This window comes from Lepeophtheirus salmonis, chromosome 4 (genome assembly GCF_016086655.4).
Source record: "Lepeophtheirus salmonis chromosome 4, UVic_Lsal_1.4, whole genome shotgun sequence".
Taxonomy (NCBI): domain Eukaryota; kingdom Metazoa; phylum Arthropoda; class Copepoda; order Siphonostomatoida; family Caligidae; genus Lepeophtheirus; species Lepeophtheirus salmonis.
This window is the reverse complement of record NC_052134.2, coordinates 1,622,768-1,643,004: the sequence shown is the minus strand read 5'-3', so window position 1 is coordinate 1,643,004 and position 20,237 is coordinate 1,622,768. Positions and strand designations below refer to the sequence as shown.

The 20,237-nt window shown below is 27.9% G+C and overlaps 1 protein-coding gene across 3 annotated transcripts in view; it reads right to left on the bottom strand.

Moving 5' to 3' along the window:
- LOC121116447 (uncharacterized) overlaps window positions 1-20,237 on the bottom strand; it is a 98,704-nt gene that overhangs the window by 10,672 nt on the left and 67,795 nt on the right. For all 3 annotated transcript variants that reach the window (XM_040710702.2, XM_040710705.2, XM_040710704.2), the window contains 3 exons: window positions 5,878-6,274; window positions 3,944-4,076; window positions 65-255 (listed from right to left, as the gene is read on the bottom strand). In XM_040710702.2, coding sequence (XP_040566636.1) covers window positions 65-255; window positions 3,944-4,076; window positions 5,878-6,141 — 588 coding nt within the window. In that variant the 5' untranslated portion in view covers window positions 6,142-6,274. The remainder of the gene's footprint in view (window positions 1-64; window positions 256-3,943; window positions 4,077-5,877; window positions 6,275-20,237) is intronic.

The following is a 20,237-nucleotide window of genomic DNA, read 5'->3' as shown; positions in this document are numbered from 1 at the left end:
TTCAAATAAATAATTTATATTTCAGAGAACTTTTTTATTGCTAAAGGTATTTTACATAACTTACCTTACTTAGTCCCTTAAAAGCCTCATTTCGCACGACTTTAATTAGATTGGAATTAAGATTAAGATGCTCTAGTTCTCGAAGACCACGTATGGCATGTGAGGGAATTTCTTCAAACTTATTATCTGACATGACGAGGTGTTTAAGTGTATTTCCTTGAGAGGAGAGTGCGGATCGACTCACCGAACGAATAGCTGAATTATGAATATTGATGAAAATTAATTACATATGATTATATAATACAAGTAATTACATTGTACATTTTTATCATTTATGTGACCCGTCCCAACAAAAGCAAGTAGTTAGAATTAATTACTCCAAATTGACCCCTGATTACTTTTAATTATCTTCTATTGTTTCAAAATATTTTGAATAATCCATTGGAGAAGTGCCGATTTTAGCAAGGGAAGCCATTTGTAAATATTACTGCCCCTCTGTTACAGGAATTTAGTAACTTGTATTATGTTAGAAAATAAATACAAAATATTTCTTCAATTTTTTGCCATTCAATTATTTTTGACGTTATGAGGCGCAGGGGAGGTTTTACAGATGGTGGGACCGGGGGTTAAAGAACCTTTCATTTCTTTAAAAATTGAATTTGAAAATGTATTTATTCATTTTTAGGGGTCTATAGACCCCGTAGTCCCATCCAGCTTCTTTACCACTTCTTTTTGGGGTCTTTGCAAATTACATTTAAAGGTCTTAATTTTTTTTGTCATAACACTATGCAACAAAGCTCAAGTTTTGGAATGCCACTGGCTAAAATCCACATTTATCCATGTGGTTTAACCCGTGGAACACGAAAATGGCCATTAAATCTGTCATAGGTTTAACTGTTCGATACTTTAAAAAAATTATAAGGTTTTTAGAGTATAGTGACGATTCAGAACCATATTAAATAACGTCAAATAACCACTTAGATGAAAGTTTAAGGTTATAAGAATAAATAGATAATATTACATCACTCGAAAGATTAAATTTTTATTAAGTAATCTTGAATAAAACTCCTAAAATATGTGTCTTATCATACAAAAACAAAGTAAAATGAAGGATCATATTAAAAAGCTCATTTTTAATGTTTTATATTATAACTATGATTAAAGAAAAATTACAGCTTCAAAAAATAGTCGATTTTGATTGATTTTTTTAGTTTAACTTTTAATTTTCTTATGAAATATTTTATAAATAGGCAATGAAAAAGATTGTGTGAAAAGTTTTGCAATTAAATATAAAGAAGTTGATTAGATGACTTAATCTGTAATAAATTATAATCAATTACATTGGATAGAAAATATATTTATATTGGAATTAATCTCCTAAACTTTAAATTATGAATTACTCATTACAATTCCTCGCTCTTTTGTAGACATCATACAACTGGATTTTGATAATTTTTTTAATGATAAAATTAGAAGCTAATATCTATAATATGTGAAAAAATTACGCTTAAATTCGCTATAATAAAAAAGTTATAACCAGTTGTGATAGTGAATTTAGTTCAAAAGTTATTAGTAAGTTAAAAAGTCCTCATTCTTATTTTCTCTCAACTGAGAAATAGCGAAAACGAGTTATCACAAGTCTACAAAACAGCGACGAGTTAGTCAAATAATCGACTTAACTGTATTGAGTTTCAAAATATTTTATTTTGTAAGCTTTTTATTTTATATTTTTTAGCCGACGAGAAAAATTGATGATGCGTAGCGTAGTTAACGAAATATAATGATATATATATTTTATTTGAAAGGCCTTATCGGAGTCAAAGAAAGTCTCAAATATCCAATTGATATTTTATACTATAGTAAGCATTATTTTGTATTTTATCTTATCAAATAAATTTAAATATATGGAACACGCTTGACGTAACATGTTCATAATATGTATAAAGTAAAATATTGAGTATGGAGTTTCTTCGTTTCTTATTAAAAATTCAAGATTGTACTTCTCTTAATGCTCCACATTAAGTTTGTAGGGATGTGAATATGGGCTAATTTGGGGTAAGCGTAAAACCCACGCCTGAGAAAATGTGATAAATTTTTTGTTACATTGAGAGACAAAACATTTGACTGACATGAGAATAATTTAAAGTGCACCTCGCTCCCTGATACGTTAGAATGTTCCAAATTGGGAGGAATGATTAATAAAATAATTTATATTCTTTTTTTTTTTTTTAATATACGTTCACTGCAATTTAGACAATATTTACATATCTGCATACCCGTATGTTGATATGTAATATTGAAATATGTAAAAAGGCTCTCATTGGATGGAGAGGATTTTTAATATAAAATAAAATAATAGATTGTTGCCATTTTTTTAAATTTAATTTAATTACTCATTTTCATTAATTATTAATAAAATCATATTTAAATATAAAAGGCAAATAGATTAAGTCCAAAAGATTATATTATTATCAGATAGTAGAAAGGTATGGAATTAAACTTTAATTCTCTATTCAAAAAATAGTAACAACAAGTATATGGAGGGAGATGAAGACATTTATAATTTATTCAAAAGCGTTTTTATATACATTATATAAATGTATGAAATATACGTACATACATAGACATCTACATATATTTAGGTATATAGATATATATATATACCTAAATAAATAATATAGACCTATGTAATTTCGTAATCCCTAAAAAGCTTCGTCATAAGTACTTATCTGCCTTCTCATACCATATGCAAATGTAATTTGTCCATATTTACAGTAGGGATGTAAAACTTATCTTAATCTTCGTGAGTGTAAAATGTGAATAAAAAAGAAAAGGGTATGTTGTTCACTTTGATAGACAAAATATCTGCTGACAGTGAATTTTTTAGCTGGACCGTTATTTGGAATGGGAGGGCTAAAGAATGAATTTTCTTTTCCTTAGCAGTTGTCATTATAATTTAATTCCTGAGTGTTGAACTTATTTTCCTTTGTAACAGCTGATTGTAGCTGATCTTCCTCCAAAACAATCGTCAAATTATCAGGGTAACTATTTTGATTTTCGGTTTTTTTCTCTTAACATTTCCACTATACGCACGATTTCCATCACTAGTTAGAATGCTTTTTGCTCGCTCATACTTTTGAATTTTCAAAATAGGGAGAAATAATTATTAAGAGCACTAATATATTGCAGGTAACCAACTTTTACATTAAAAATCATTATGCTCACAATTTTAAGAAAACTTGATCTTTTTAGAATAAAAAAACAAATAAAACATTTGTATTGAATACTATTAATAACTTATATGTGGTTTGTGAAAATTTCCTTTTAAATAACTAAATTCTTATAATTATTGAAGTATGGATTGTATTAACTACGTCCTTTCAGCTATTGTAGTCACCATAAACGACCAATAAGGCCTGGTCCTAAGACTGAAAAAGTTAATTCAGACCGAACTGACACCGGTAGTGGTTTTAAGTATTTTTAAACCGATCCAACAGATGCAGAAATAAGTAAAACCACGCCATTTTCTTTAGGGAGAGTAAAAGGGAATCAATTTGAATGATTTCAGATATCAAAAGTACAATAAATTGAATAAAATAAAGTATAAAAGGCCTTGCATTTTATTAAATTGAAACTTAATGTATGTTTTAAGTGAGGTTAACAAATAAAACACATTGTTTTAGGGAGGGAGTGAAGAAAAACAACAACTACATAAGTCCTCATGGAGGTTAAAAAAGAACCATCATGTGGCTTATGAGTGGCCCCTCATATATTTTTCTTTCCTTTTTTCATTGTACATATATGACGTCCACGTCTAATTTTTCTGCGATTTTGGACGAATCTTGTAAAATCAGGCATATTAGGGGTCTTTTACTACAACATCCTACTATGATGAAATACAGTCTACATATAATATTTATGCAAAATAAAAAAACATACTTACAACAATTATTTATTATCAGATGCTCGATTTTCAATCCTAGAAATAAGTAATCTTCTAACTTTGGCAAATAACTATCGCTGATTTTGAAATATCTAATATTTCGTTCTTTTGACTTCAATTTAACACAATCCGCCTGTAAAAATGATGATTTATTGATAAAATGTATAGTGACTTATTTTCAAAATAATCATTCTATAACTAAATAATAAAGGGGACTATTATTACTTAATACATATCCTATTTATATTAGAGTCCTTTTCCATTTCTTGCAACACTTTTGCAATATATGTAAATCTATTATTACATTAAATTGAATTTCCTGTGCAAAAATTTATCTATGATTTTTTCATCTACGGAAAGCTCACGGTAATCGTGAATTGTAATTTTGAGCGCAAGGAACGCATCCTGAGGGAAATGCCAAAGTTATTAACTACTTTATTCATAATGGATCGAATGTTAATTTTGGAGATGAAAGTTGCGTTCTGATTTTATCAAGACACTTTCCATCAATAATAAGTCGAGTGACGATCTCCCAGATTTTTTTATATTGACAAATGTAATCCAAATTTGATGTCAACATTTTTTTTTATCAATTCTATGTATATGGTAAAAGTATTATTGTGGCTAAAACCACCTCAAGTGAGACCAAGCTAAGAGTAAGACTATGACCAACACCTGAGATCACAAAAACTACATGAAAGGGTGCGAAAATGCTATGGTAATACAGAGTGGCACATATTAGATTGATCTATCTGTTACTGTCTGATTTGGCTCACGAATTAAAACGTCGTTCAGTGCAGTTATTTTAGTTTTAGAGTAATTCTTATTCACGTGGCTTATTGATTATGATGCTCAAAATAAACAGCTTATACTATTTATAAAAAAGTAAATTGGAATTGTTGGGGGCTCATAAAACAAAACTTAAGATCTAGTTGAATTTTATTATTTCATTTGTCAAGTTTAAATGGCAAATTCATCATAAAAAAATAAACTTTTTATTTTACTACAAACTATGATTACTTATAAAAAAATTAATAACATGATATGGTTTGAAATCAAAGGTATAATTTTTCAATACTTTTAACGTACCTAGATACATGAAACTCATTTTCTAGAATTAAAAAAAATGAAAAAAAACACAACAAAGAAACACATTTTTAGAATCTTAAAGAATATTCCTACACAAAAGTTATATTTAAATATGCTCGAGCCTTTTACTTAGTTCCTTCATGATAAAAAATAACTCTTTACTCTGCATACAAAAAGAGTTTTAAAAAATAAGTACTTAGAATATATCTACTTTTTTATAAAAGTCATGTTCTTGTTTTTTGAAGTAAAAGAAAGGAATGACACAGCATTATAATTCATTGGCAAAATTAACAATCAATGTGCCTAGAGACAAGAGCTGAATAGTTCTTGCATCAATGTCTTAATTTGAGGCAAAAATATTTTTTGAGTAAATGTCTAAAGCAAGAAAACTATATACATACTAATAAAGTAAAATTTCAAAAATCGAAAAGGGCTCTCACTGACCAATTGTTTAGCAACCTGAGGTGTATCTATTCTTTACAAATGGAAAACTTCCCCGAGTAGTCCAGTTTGGAGACACTCTTAGGAAAAAGGAAACAAATATTTCAACGGGCAAAAATTACAATTCTGATAGGCTTAAAATTATTAACTGTGCAATGTTAATCTTTTAACTCGTGTCAATGTTAGATATGGTATTTTTCTAGAGAAACATTAGTATTATTCTCCTTTCCCTCAAAAAAAAAAAATCTTTGTCATTATTTGATCGAATAAGTAAACAGCATTTAGATACACATTTTTTCTTCTTCATTAGTATTTCAACAGTCTTGTGGCCTTTTACCACAGCCTCTCTTTTGTACAGTTGACTGATTGATCCACGCCTACTCAAACTCTCCCAATCAACTTACTTTTAATTTTTCCATGTCTACATCGCGACATGTGATATCCAATCCTTTTTTACGAGATTTGCATTTACAATACATCTCATATTCGGAATTCCCAGGACAATAATTCGCATTGTCTCGAACCCCACTATCCGTGTCCCCTTTTCGGCGTCCAATTCCAAGTTTTACTCCTGAGTCCCGTCTTTCTGATGTTTGAAAGAGGGTTGTACTTTGGGATATTTGAACGCAAAATAATAGAGTCCATGATAAATTCGAAAACACTTTCATTCTTGATTTTATAAGTTCTTAATTTTAAGGTGTCACTGAAGAGTTGAAATTGATTTGAGTATGTAATTATATACCCACATAAAAGCTAATGTCTCAAATAAACGTTTTCTTCGGATATCCAGCGTCAAATGATCTGTAAATATAATAAAGAAGAAATACAATCTGAATATTTGAGGAAATTCATATAAATTTTCATAAAAGCATATTAGAACATAAGAAAAAATATGAATATATGTATTTAACATTATTGATCAAAATATACCTACATATAATTAAAAATGAAAATTTAAGGCTGGACGTCTCAAATAATATTTATATAAATTATGTTGTAACTTTTCGTTCAAGAATAATCCGGATTTATATTTTTGCATTTTATAATTATGCAAAAGCAACAAACTATTCGATCAAGTATGGAGAGTGTCTCGAAACACCTCTGAAAGTTTTAATTGCCTTGGATCTAAGCTTGTGGGAAGGTTTTGCCATCAGAGCATACGATGAACCAATACATCATTACTTTGGAATTGATTATAGGTATGAAAAAGTTTGCAAGTTCTAGCTTACTTGTCAAGTATGTTGACTTGTCTTCGGTCAGACTTGCGAAACTATTTTTTTTAATATTACATTAAAAAAATCAAGTTGATTACTGTGAACAAAGTCGAAACTTTTAGATGAAGTCAACAACACAACCCATCTTTTAGATTCCATATTGAATTCTAATAGTACTTGACAACTGGATCACAAATAAGTAATTTTTTTAAATATCAAATCTTTTTTTTGGTCAATTTTCGTAATAAAATTTATGAATACCTATTTTTGAAGGTTGGAGTCAACTTTTGGCCATGGAAAAAATAACTAATTAAAAAAAAAAAAGTTCTAATTATTTTTGCAAAATTTTATGACTACTTTAAATATGTAATTATTATTAATCTTGCAATCCTGAAAAAATTAAATTCAAAGATAAATAAAACCACCACAGTTGAAGGATTTTGTTTGAAAAGGAATAAGATCTCTATTTTTAAAATTGTTTAATTTGGAGCATAAATAATACGGATTTCATTTACACAAGAGGATTTTGTTCTAGAAGGTCTAGTTTAACTGTAATATTGATTTATTTTTAATTTTATGGGGGTAATAATCAATCAAAAGTTAGTTAGATGATGTACGAGGATAAAACTTCATTGTTTAACTATAAATACTTATTTGCTTTCATTTTTTTTTCATTTGTACGGAATTTAAAGATTTTAGCTCTAAACCTCGATATATTTTTGCTTTAAAATAATAAAGAAAAAATTTAAATTAATTCTGTAGAAACCTTCGCAAATCAAACACTTTTTGACAAATAAAATCCTATTTATGGACGCTTTAAATAAGGGATTTTATTGCAAAATCAATTGAAAATTCAAAGCATTATTCCTTTTCAAGCAAAACCCTTAAAATATGGTAATTTTTCAATTTTAAATTGCATTGCATTGGATGATTGTATAACCAATATAAACACATGTTTAAAATTAAATTATAATTTTCGAAAATAAACTAAAATATATGTGAGTTATTATTTTGTTTTTTCATACTCAAAAGTTAGCTCAAATTTATAAAAAGGGTAATAATACACAAAAATTTCGAATAAAAAATTCTTGAAAACCAGATTTGATACGAACAAAACAAATTACAGATTCGTGATTAGCTTGACTAGTACAAGTACATAGTGAATATGGAATTTAAAGTATTTATTGAAGACTGAATCTTTTTTTCTGCCTCGCTCTCTGGATTTTTTTTTCTCCTCATCCCAGTTGTACAAGTTGTGTCAATATAAAAAAAAAATGGAAACACACTCACAATTCATTTATAAATTCGGCAGGGCCGAATTTTAAATTTGAGTCCAATCAGGACCAATTTTTTTATCGTTAGATCTAGACTGAATTTCATTAAAAGATCAAATTAGTTCCTTCCAACAAAAATTAGAATGTTCTGGGATTCTTAAACATAAACCCAAGCTTAGATCTTAACTTCATCTTATTTATCAATAATTAAATATTAACAGTTTTTTAATTATTTTTATTTCTTACGAAAACATGTTTTTGAAAATTATGGGTCATTTTCTCAATTCAATGGTAATACAAGTTGTTTTTGATTCTTGTTTTTAAAAATTAAATAGATTATTTACAATAATCCGCAATTACATTTTTGAATAAGATTATAAGGCTCTTAATTATTTTCGAATTTAATTAATGTATTATTGAAAAGTGAGTTAGTGAGTCCACTTAAATCAATTCAATTAGGATATTTCAAAGGAAGAACAAAGAAAGCAATTTTGGATGACAAAGAGACAAGACAATATCTACTGGAATGTTCAAGGTTTCTATACATTATGCAGTTGAAACGATTTTCAAAACTACTGTGAGAAATTGGGACAAAATACTACAGCTGATGAAGATCTACCTTGCGAAATTAAGTTGTAAAGACTGGCACCTCCATATTTGATTTGATATTGTAATAATTGATTTTATGTCTTTTATTAGGGAATTATTTTTTAACTAATTGATGTTTTTAACAACAAAAATGTCCTTTGATATATTATATCTTATTGGTAAGTATATTTCTTGCTAATGAGAAGGAAAAAGGCTTACTAGAAGAATTTAAAAAAATAAAATAACTAGACTTTATGTACCAATAGCAATTTAGTTCATCCTTTTTCTATATTAATGTTTGTTATATTCAATGAAAAAATGATATGATAACCTTTAAAAAAAATTCAATTTTTCTCAAGACCCTTAAAGTTTTGTACCTGATATTTAGTGATAGTGCTATATTTAATTTTGAGAAGTTGTTGAAAACAAACAAACAAATAAAAAGTAAGTAGAAAATTGAAAAAAAAAAAATTTTTTTTTTTTTTTTTTTTTTTTTTGGAGATAAGAGTTTTTGTCTCAATGTGGATATACTCATATGTAATTATTAGTTTAATTCAAGTATTTCTTCGTTTGTTCTCCCCTCCCACACTGAAAGTAAGAAGAAAGCTCTCAGATAAACCAGCTTACTTTCTAATAAAATTGATGTAATATATAATACAAGTAGTGGGACATTCTGTATAAGTTAAGTTTTATATGACATTTTAAAATATTAACCAAATAAATGATATAGCTAAAATAATAATAAAAATTTATACAAAAACTCTTTTAATATTTAATAAAACGGAATTAAATATTATGCCATCTATTAAAATAATATGTTAAACAAGATTTCATTGTCTGTAGTTGTACAACATATTACTTTAAAATAATATAAATTATAATTTAATTCCGTTTTATACTACAAATATCTATAAACATATAAATATTTAATAAGTACTGATTTTTTAGTTATATATTTTATAGATATTTGTCGTTTTTTATTTTAACTTTTATGTATTATATTAATTATAATACAGGCGCTTCATAAAAACCATAGTGCTTTGGAATGCCTGTAAATAAATTAAGATTATCTGTAATAGTTTTAAGTTATACCTCTAAAGTATTCTATAAAAAATTGTGTTGAGTAAAAAAGCTGGGAATGAAAAATGCTGTAGAATGTATTGGAGTTCACAATTTTGACTTCATGATATTTTATTTATCTCACTCTATCTGATCCGCGTTACTACCTCAAAAGCAAAAAATGAGTTTTTACCTATTGATACTTCTTTTTTAAGCTAATCTAAGCCCTAATGCTTTAAGAACAACATTTTTGTCTATAATAAATGTATTAAAAAAAAAAAAAAACAATCAATTACTCCGTTTTAGAGTCTGAACATAGAAAAAAAGTAATCAATGTTTAGTACCGTGCCCCAAGAGATTCACATCGATAAATCAAACAGACATAACTCGAACAAATATATACATATAAGATTTTTCAAAAGTGGCAAGTAAAAGGACATTACAGAGTGTTTAAAATTCAATTGCATTTTGGTGCATAAAATATAACCACACATTTGAAATGGATATAAAATTTTGCAACGAATAAACTAATTTTTATGATGATTGCATATTTTTTCTTTTTCTCCAAAATTGGCTCAAACCTATAACAAGGGTAAAAATAGTTCAAAAATACAAATTCAAGACTCACAAATAACAGATTTGATTGTAATGAAAAAATTTAATAAACAATTTGTATTTATCATGTCAAGTACTGATTAAAAAAACAAACTTTTGTTGACTTGGGTTATCAAATTAAAATTGTATTCAAATTTATAATGTGAGTCATGCCAAAAACATAATTTAAATATAAATACATATATAAAATCAATTCTTATATTTTCAAATCTGAAACCGGGGGAAAAATGTGAAAAACTAATCAATTTTCAGCGAATATATTTTTAGAGCAAGTCTAATACTATACACATGATACGATTAGATCTATAGGTTCATGAGTATATTTATGTTTTCTTTTCCTCTCAAATACCTATATTATATTAATGATTTATGAATTTATTATAGTTCATTATATAAGTTACATAAATATATGCATCAAGGCTCATCTTCGTTCTTCAATGCATTTATTTATGCGTTCCAACACAAAAGTTAATCATAACTTTTCATTTCTTAGTTCATTTCACGAATTATCTTTAATATATGCAAGAGCTCGAATACTTATTTTATATTTATTTACAAAAGTAAATAACAGTAGAAATTACTTGAATTGAAAATCAAGACAAATTAAGAACCATCCTATGATTTTTATTAAATACTAGCAAAAGTATCCGGCATTGTCCTGAGTTATTTGGGATGAACGAACGTATAAAAGATATACAAAATTTGCTTTAAAAATATAGGTATGATCTCCCCTTTTCTTTTCGTCTTTAATATGTTGGGCTGAGCTTAAGCTACACATACTCATTGTTAAAAATGAGTGCTCCGTAGACGTAGACACACTTTTACTTTAAAAATATATCAATATGTACTCATCCAATTTAAACACTTAATGAGATTTATTACTTATGTTATGTTTCTTATAGACAACCCCCTCTCTGGAATTGAACTTACTCAAACTCCATTGCCATCGATTTAGTAAATCCCCATGTAGCAGAACCTAGCCTTGTCACTTAATTCACCATTTTACTAATTAGTACACATTTTCACTTTTGCGACAAGTTAAAAAAATAAACTATGTACTTAATTAACTCACTAAGAAGAAATTTTGAGCTTCAAATCACTCATACATTCACATTTAATTATATTTTTATAGCACAGTTTAAATTGCGTATGACTTCCTAACTTCCCACCTTACAAATGAAACTCCACTTCATGGATTACTAAATCTATAGCTTTATTCAAACAACAAGGACCCCTTTCGACTATTTATTTATAGGGATACTACCCAACATTAAGCCGACCCTATTCTCATTTTATAAAAATATAACTTAAACCTCTTCTTACTATAACCTTACACCTGAGGATGTCTTTAAGCTAGTTATCTGAATTTTTCTAGTATTTAAACACCTTAATTTTACATTTCGGAACTTCCCCCATGCATGAGTCCTATTGGCTCATTGACTTATCTTTACGTACGCCCCTAGGTTGGGAAAAATACATTACAACCTTTCACGAAAATTATATGTAAATGAGCCCCCCACAATAGGTTAAATCACCCATTTATATTAGCTACCTTAAGGTAACTTTAAACTCTCCACATCAAAAACTAAAAGAGGATTCATCCATTATTAAAGTAAAAAATGAACATTTTTATTTAATTACCTTTTACTCACTTGTTTGAACAGGAAAATAAGCAAACAAACTTTGCTTGATGATTTCTTTATTTTTAATATGAGACGCTGAGCTTTAGCTCTATACGCTTGCTGTTAAAATGAGGACTCCACAGAGAAGCAAACATACACACTTTGCTTTATCAATAATTTAATTTTCGTTTTTATTATGAGCTATCGCTACACAACCTTGTGGGAACTATGGATGCTCTACAGACAAACAAACTGACAAACGTTGCTTACGTTACTAATGTATATATATTCACTACAAGGTCAAAAAACCATGTTAAATTTTTTTTTATTCTTAAGAGAAAATCGAAAGGATAAAAGCTTAACAAAAGGTTTAATCAAAAACTCCTCCTTATTCTATCCTTTTGATTGATGTATGTATAATTATCTATAATGAAAAAACGTTTCAAACAGATAAAAAACACTCCATGACATCAAACATTTTATTAAAAAGTATTAAATTTGTATATAAACCTACACGCAGTTGGATACAAGACTCTTGAACGAATACAATATACATTATTCTCCACCGTTTTTAATCATTTATTTGTATCCCTTGAATTTATTAGAAAGCAAAGTCATTTAAATAATGTTTTTTTTTCTAATATAATAATGTAGTATTGGGTCCTATTAGGGGGGGGGGAAGAAATAAAAATAAAAAGTGAATTATTATTTTTGACATGGGTAACAACAGGATGTATTTAGCACTTAGGGATAAAAAAATACTCTTCATAGAAAGAATGAGAGAACTTCTATTGGATAATCGATTTTCGATTCACAAGGTTCATTCAATATATATATATATATATCTAGGTAGGTATGTAATCATAAGTAAACCCCTGAAAGGAATTGAATTTGATAATGAATTACTGAGAGTTTTGTTTTACCCTTAACGCAAAAACAATCTTGAACTAAAATTTAAGAAAGGAGAAATTCACAATTTATTTTTCTACATCGTATAATTGTTGTCAGATTACCAATATTTTTCTTGGGGTCAGCTACATAAATTAGAATCGGTATTTCGATACATTTTCGACTACAAATATTTACCAAAAACGTTGTTATGGGAAAATAACTTGCACTTCCAGAGGACTCCGTAGGGTTTTGGTTTGGCATGGTGGGATTAGCTAAAAAAAATGATGACGTTTTGTATTACAATTTTTATTTCGGCTGTGTTTTATGTAGACCAATTTTCCAGCCTATAAATTGGTGCGTTCTCCGTGGGCCAATTTTTTAAATCAAGTAAGAATTTAGTATAACTCCTATCAATATAGTACTAGTATGCCTAGACATGGGCAAAACGTGGATAATCATAAAACTATAGTTATTTTATGTTCATTCTTTGATAGATCGTTATAGTGTTAAAATCTCTCTCTGAAGCACTAAATCCCCACCTACTTTTGGTAGTATTAAGAAAATACATTCTAATGCAATAATTTTTATATTTAAATATAATTTCACAATATTTTCCACACACTAATCCTATTTTAAATGTGGAAGGTTCTCTTCTTTAAAACAATAATACATTTTTCTACCTAAAATAATAAAATAACCAGTTGATATTAACAAGGTCTTACCTCCGAACTACCATAAGTCTTTCTCTCGCCATCTCCCTGCGCTTTACTTAATGCCAATCCCTATCTATTCCTAATATTTACTAAGGAAACTTTAGTCGAAATTAAGCTTTTTATTCTTAATTCATGGATGTCTTAGAGTTGTCTATACAGTTAACGACATATAACTTGAAACTTGCTCCTGATATGATTTTTGAAATAAAATCCATCAATTTCTATTTTTTTCATTATAAGGATGAATGTTGCAACTTCATGTGTAATTTTCTGTCCGCTCAAAAATGTAGTCACGACTTCATTTAGAGAAAAAATATTCTTGCTTATTTTGTGTTTTACGTAGAAATTTGGATATTCTTATGCCAAAACTTAATAAAGTATACTACTCTGATAAAAAAAGAAACTATTACTTACTAACTCTGAATTCAATTATCAAGTTTATTGTTTTTATTATGTGTATACAAATGTCCACCACATTTGTATTCTTAATTTTTTTGACAGATAAAAATGTTTGACGTCTTCTGGAGTGCTCTGGAATTTTCTATTATTAACAAAAACGGTAAGAAAAATCAAGTGTTGGGAAAATGTCTTTAAAATTATTTGAAATATTATTTATTTCCGAAAAAAAGTTATTTTTTTTTATTCAAAATACTAAATTTTGCTATTTTTTTTGTAAAACTTGACTTATTCTTTTTTTTTTTTTTTTCAGTATTAGAAAGCTATCTAAAAGAAACAAAACAATACAAACCTTCTGGACGTGTATCAAGATACTCAAAAGCTTATTTGAAAATTGAATAAAAATGGAACTTTGAATTAGAAACTATCAAATAGTTATTTTTGATCAGACTTCGTAAGGATGTTTCAAATAAAAAATCATAAATAATTTGTGGAAATATTGTCCAACAGACCATCAATAATGCACAAACTATTTAACATCGTGAGAAACTTTTTTTCTATTATTAAAAGGAAACTTTCTTTGGGACTACTCTACGAATAAATTATATCAATTAAGTTTAATGCATTTAATACAACAAATAAGTGGAAAAGAAAACACACTAACAGGTAACAAACTCCCAAAAAGTTACTTCCCTTTGCCAGACCTATTTGAAGTTTATTAGGAATTATAATCTAATACTAACAAAAAGAAAATAGAAAGGAAGTTTGTTTACTTATTTGTTTAAAGTATATTTGTACACCAAGGACGGAAGATAGAAAGAGAGAACAGGCAACTTTTTTTTAAAGTTTGAATTTGAACAACACCGAATATATACACATTGCATAGTTCAAAAACAGGGAACTTTATCAGAGCGAAGGACCTGGATTTGAGTCCTTATTTTAAAGATTTTAGATCAAAATCCCATATTCCAGACTTGATTTCGACTCGTATACTAAATATGGAGACATTATGGGACTTGAACCAACTTTTGAATTAAATTGATCACAATTTTGTCAATTTTTGTCACTGGATATAAATGAACTCTTCTAGGGAAATTTCAATTCAAGTAAGAATATGTACTAAAAAATAATGAATGATTGATTCATAAAATGCTACTTAACAAATAGGAGAAGGTTGTTGAAATTGCTTTAAATTTGTTATGACTAAATAGTACTGATCTGAAAAGAAGTAATTATTAAATCAAAATGATCTCAAAAGAGATTTGATGACTCGAGTTGTAATCAATAAAAATGTATAAGGACTTGAGGGCTAAGATTTAGAGCTTTATTCAAAAATAGACACCATAAGACTTTGCAGTTTGTACCCTTGTAAAATTAAGAACTTTTTCCAACTCTAAATCAATTACCGATATACATTTAGGATAGAAATACGAGGATATTTTCAGGGCTGAATCCATTAAAAATCTGCATATGATGATCCTTACCATCTTACCATTTTTTTTTTCAAAATAGCAAGGTTTTGTGAGCAGATATATGCCGCGTGAGTGATTGACATATTTCCACAATCCAAAATTAATTTGTATTTCCCTTTAGATTTTCTTTTAAAGTCCTTATCACGTCCCAAAAACGTATATAGTGTACATGAGGACACTGACACGAGAAGAACATTAAATGAGTTACAGTGGAAAATTAGATTAATATAACTATATATATATATATGTCAGTCACAAAACGTGATAATTTCCTAGTATAAATTAGTAACAATGATTATGTTCACAAAGCCTTATTATTAGTAAAAGAAAAATTCTCCAATTTTGTATATAATAAATAAGTAAAGTTCTTAGAAAATTATACTCTTATAATTCAAACAATAACATCACTCTATCTGATAAATAATCTTAGCCTTATGATGATGAGGCATTATCCAATGCACTAAGATACAAATTTATTATATATTTGTGCTTCAGTAGTTTCATTCTATTCTTACTCTGAACGTTGATTGGTTTAATTTGAATTAGATCTTATTCATCATTGAATAATTCTTTACTAATAAATTAGCAATAACCAAAAGATAACTAACAATATTGGCGTAGGTGGAACACATAAAATTTCATTCTAAGAGGGATTTGAAACAAAATAAAAATTGAGAGAAAGGTATATTCAGCGTAGTTTTTTTAAAGCTAGGAATTTTTTGATAATCCAAAGTATAACGGTGAAACTTGTCTCCTTTATGAATTTTTAAATGAAAATAAAGATAAACAAAGTTGTTAAAGATAAAAATGAATTGTAAGCTTCTTCTTTTATTTTGAATCAAGCGCTATTCAAAAGGGCAAGGAAATAATGCAATTCAATGCTTAATATTGCAAATCATGCACTTTAATTATTAAAGTAAATAAAGCAAATACGATAAAAAAAAACTTAATTATCTTACAGACAAAACTTCGTTGATTTCAGGCAACTTGAAGAGTTTTATAGGTTTAGTTATAAGTAAGTTAAAAACTAACTAAAAATTAGGCTTTTGGCGACAATATTCGGACTTGTTCAGCTTTCTTTTGTGAAATTTTCCTTCGGGAAATATTCCTCCTTGGGCAAATATCCCCTAGTACCACCTTACGAGTATGATATTTTTTTGTTATCTCATTCCCAATTATCGTGACACAAAACTCTTATTTTTATGTTTAAAAAGAAAAATGGTTTCCTTACACGGAAATCAAAATATGTTGAGTTGATCAAATAAATTTGGCCCATAAAATTATATTGATTTTATTTTGCAGTGCGTGCAGGGCTCTCCTTCAATTAATCTATGAATATTTAAAGCAGTGATTTCACTAGTTTATTTTTTTTCTTCTCAAAAACCAAATTACTTATCGATGGAAGGATATATGTAAATAAATCCTTGTAATCAATTATTCTGTAAAATGTATTTCTTTGAAAAATAAAACCTATAAATAAATAATCTACTTAATAAATGCATCAAATACCACAAAGCTGACTTACATAAGTATGTATAACTATGTTGTTTGTTAGTAAAAACGAGAGTAGGATAAAGTAAAGTAAATCAAATTAAGACAAATAGACATAATTTCACAGATAAAAGGGAAAAGCAAACTTCTCATTAATATCTATCATCATAATGGTATCGATATATTATAACTTATGTAGGAGCTTACATACTATTTGTGTAAATGATGGTATGTAGAGTTTTCTATGTAACATAGTACATACCCTTGGTTTTTTTAATAGAAAAAAAATAATATCCTTTTTTACTTTAACTTCAGATTTTATGGTAATTTGTATCTAAATAAATTATCTGCAACTTGATGATAAGTCCTTCTTAATGCTAAGGAAGTATGTTCTGAGGAGCAGCATAAAAAAGTCTACACACTTCTCTGAGCAATGTTCCCATCTCTGTACCCCTGCTGGGTAAAATATGTAGAGTTACAAGGAGGCTATGTTAACAAATAAACATACACATCCAGAATTCTTTATCACAAAAACACAAACATCAACTCACTCAAACGACGGTTACATAACAGCTCTACTTCCAAAATAGCTGAAACATTGGTAAGTCACTTTTTAACAGATGCCAAATATATGTGACTCGCTTTTATTTGCGAGTGTTTGGGCTATTGGAATAATTGTAATACTATGTAATCAATTAAAGGAACATTAAATAAATTTAAATTCTGATGTTATAGGTTTAAAATATTTTTAAACCCTATTTTAAAACCTTGCTAGTTCTACAAGGAGAATTGATGCGGTTTAAGTTGGGAGCCCCTCCTCCCTAAATGGTTTGTGAATGCCCCTTAGTTTTGATCTTCCAAAAAGATATTTCATTGTTTTTGAAATAAGGAATATAAATGATGCAATTTCCTTAAACTTGTGTATGTCTATCTCTCATTAATATAATTGTTTGCAAAATTAATTATATTGCATTTATAATTCCTCTTTCTTTGTTATTTGCATTTAAGCTCGTTATAGAAAAAAGATTAAATATAGATTTCTATACAATTTTCATCGAACAAATATTGTTTTTGTATGTTTATTTTTCTTGATTTTAAACTGGTGAATAAATAGACGAGATAATAGAAGAAAGGGAAGCGTCAAATTGTACATGACATGCACCCACTAAATTGTTATTCATTGTTGGTTGTTAACAACATTCAAAGATATTGTATATTTGCATAAATATAATAAACCCTTCAAAACAAGATTTTAATAAACTTCATCTTCATTCACTAAAATCTATAATTGTTCTGTCTTTTCAATTTCTTAATGGAAGGGTTGACCATATAATACTTTGACAAAAAAGAAACTGTTATTTTCTTATACCCCACTAAATAATTAATTTCTTTATTATTCTGGTACTTAGGTACACAACTTACATTCGAAATATTAATATTTTTTTGCACTTGGTACCTTTTGGTGTGCTCCACAATTTTCTATTATAGAAAGAAAAAACCAAGTTAGGAAAAAATTCTTAGCGAGTCTTTTGAAAGATTGTTGACTGTTATAAAATACTTTTCTTTTTTTAAGAAAGTGCTAAATTTTACAAAATAAACCCATGTTTTTTAAAGAATTATCCCCTGAATTGATTTTTTTTGTCATTTTTTCAGGAGTAAAAAATTGGCGGGCAGACCACGAGACATCAAATTTTTCTATCTGCCTAAAACAAATTCAAAATGTAATCGTTCTGGACATTTGCACATACATAATAAATTTAATAATTCAATTCGGAATTTCAAAAGAATCGCATTGGAATACACACTTTAAAGGACATCTTTTTCTATCATGTTTGCAATATAAGTTTTTATAGGACCGTGATCCAGTAAAGGGGGATATTGGTGTCCTAGGCATCACCACCATAGAATTTGGCTACAACTCATTACTGGTTTTATTTTCCTCATTTGTGTTTTATGCTAATTGAAGGAGTCAAAGAGTAAAAAAAGGAAAATGTACACAAAACCTCTTAATAATTTTTTTAAACACATTTTGATTGTTAAAAAAAAAATGTTAATTAAAGTTACAAGCTTTAGTTGTGTAATAAAAATACATCAAGATAACTTTAAAATATTCAAATTTAAAGCAATTTTATATTTTCATACTATTAAAAAATATTTAAAAACAACTTTTTTATGAAAAAAATAGATGATACACAAAGTTGAGAAGTGTTCATCGATATTTATACACATACCTTGATCTGGAACATCTTTTAATGATAAGTTTTTATTATAAAAAAGACTTTTCCTATTGAAAATACCTTGGAAAGTATTATTGTTAGGTTTTGAAGGGGAAGTTAGGAAGGTTGACATAATTCCTATCAAATGATAACCACAAAGTATACATGCAGAATAATAACCAATGAAATATTGAACATTAACTTTCTGTAATAAAAATTTCATTATGTTTTATCAACTTTACATTTCCAAACACTTCTTCCCATTGTATTCAAATTCACTTGTATATACTTAGTGTATATTTAGTAATTGATTTTTAGAACACTATTTCTAAATTATTGAACCAAAGCTATTAAAATATCGATTATCATCTGCAAAAGTTGATTAATATACAATTATTTTCAAATGTTTTCGCCGATATATTGTTATATATGTAAACATAGTTTTTGGACTTTCTTTTACAATATGTAATAATCTCTCATGACTCTAAATATTCTATGGAGAGATTTCATTGAAAACCCAAATTACTAGTTTTTATATCTGCCTGGGAAAGGAAGGATTAGTTTAATCATTAAATTACCCAATCACCCATCATTGCTGCTGTTTATATGTAAAGGAAGTACAATTCTATATATCAATATCTATATACAAAGTAAAAAAAAAAAGATTATCGTCATGACCTAATGAGTAACGTACTACAGTGTGCATAAGCAAATCGTAACGTGCGAATTAAAGCACCTTAATGCTACTATTAATTGCAATCGATGTTGAGTTATGCAAAAAAAAATCATCTTCCAAGACCTATCACATTTCAATGGCTGTATTATTAACTGGGATGCGTCCCCAAACAACGACAATGGATGCAAAAAAATATATAACATTTTGCTGATCATCTATGTGCCCTGTAAAGTAACGTGGACATTATGAATATGTTGAACTTGCCTGTAAGATCAGGAGGCTCACTAACAGCTCTCTAGGAACACAAGAAGCTGAGGACGCAGCAAAATTGTGACAGAAGACTTTTTGGCCTATGAAATTGAAGCCAAGTGTAACAATAGGTGATGAGAGAGGTTGTAAAGCCCTAGTTGGATACCATCTACCCCAAAGGGGATTACTGATGGAAAAAGACTCAGCACCTGGTCATATGGCCATACAACTCAAGCTTTTTGCAAGGAAAACCTTACCCATTTCTGGCCTCCCCTCATCAACGGACAG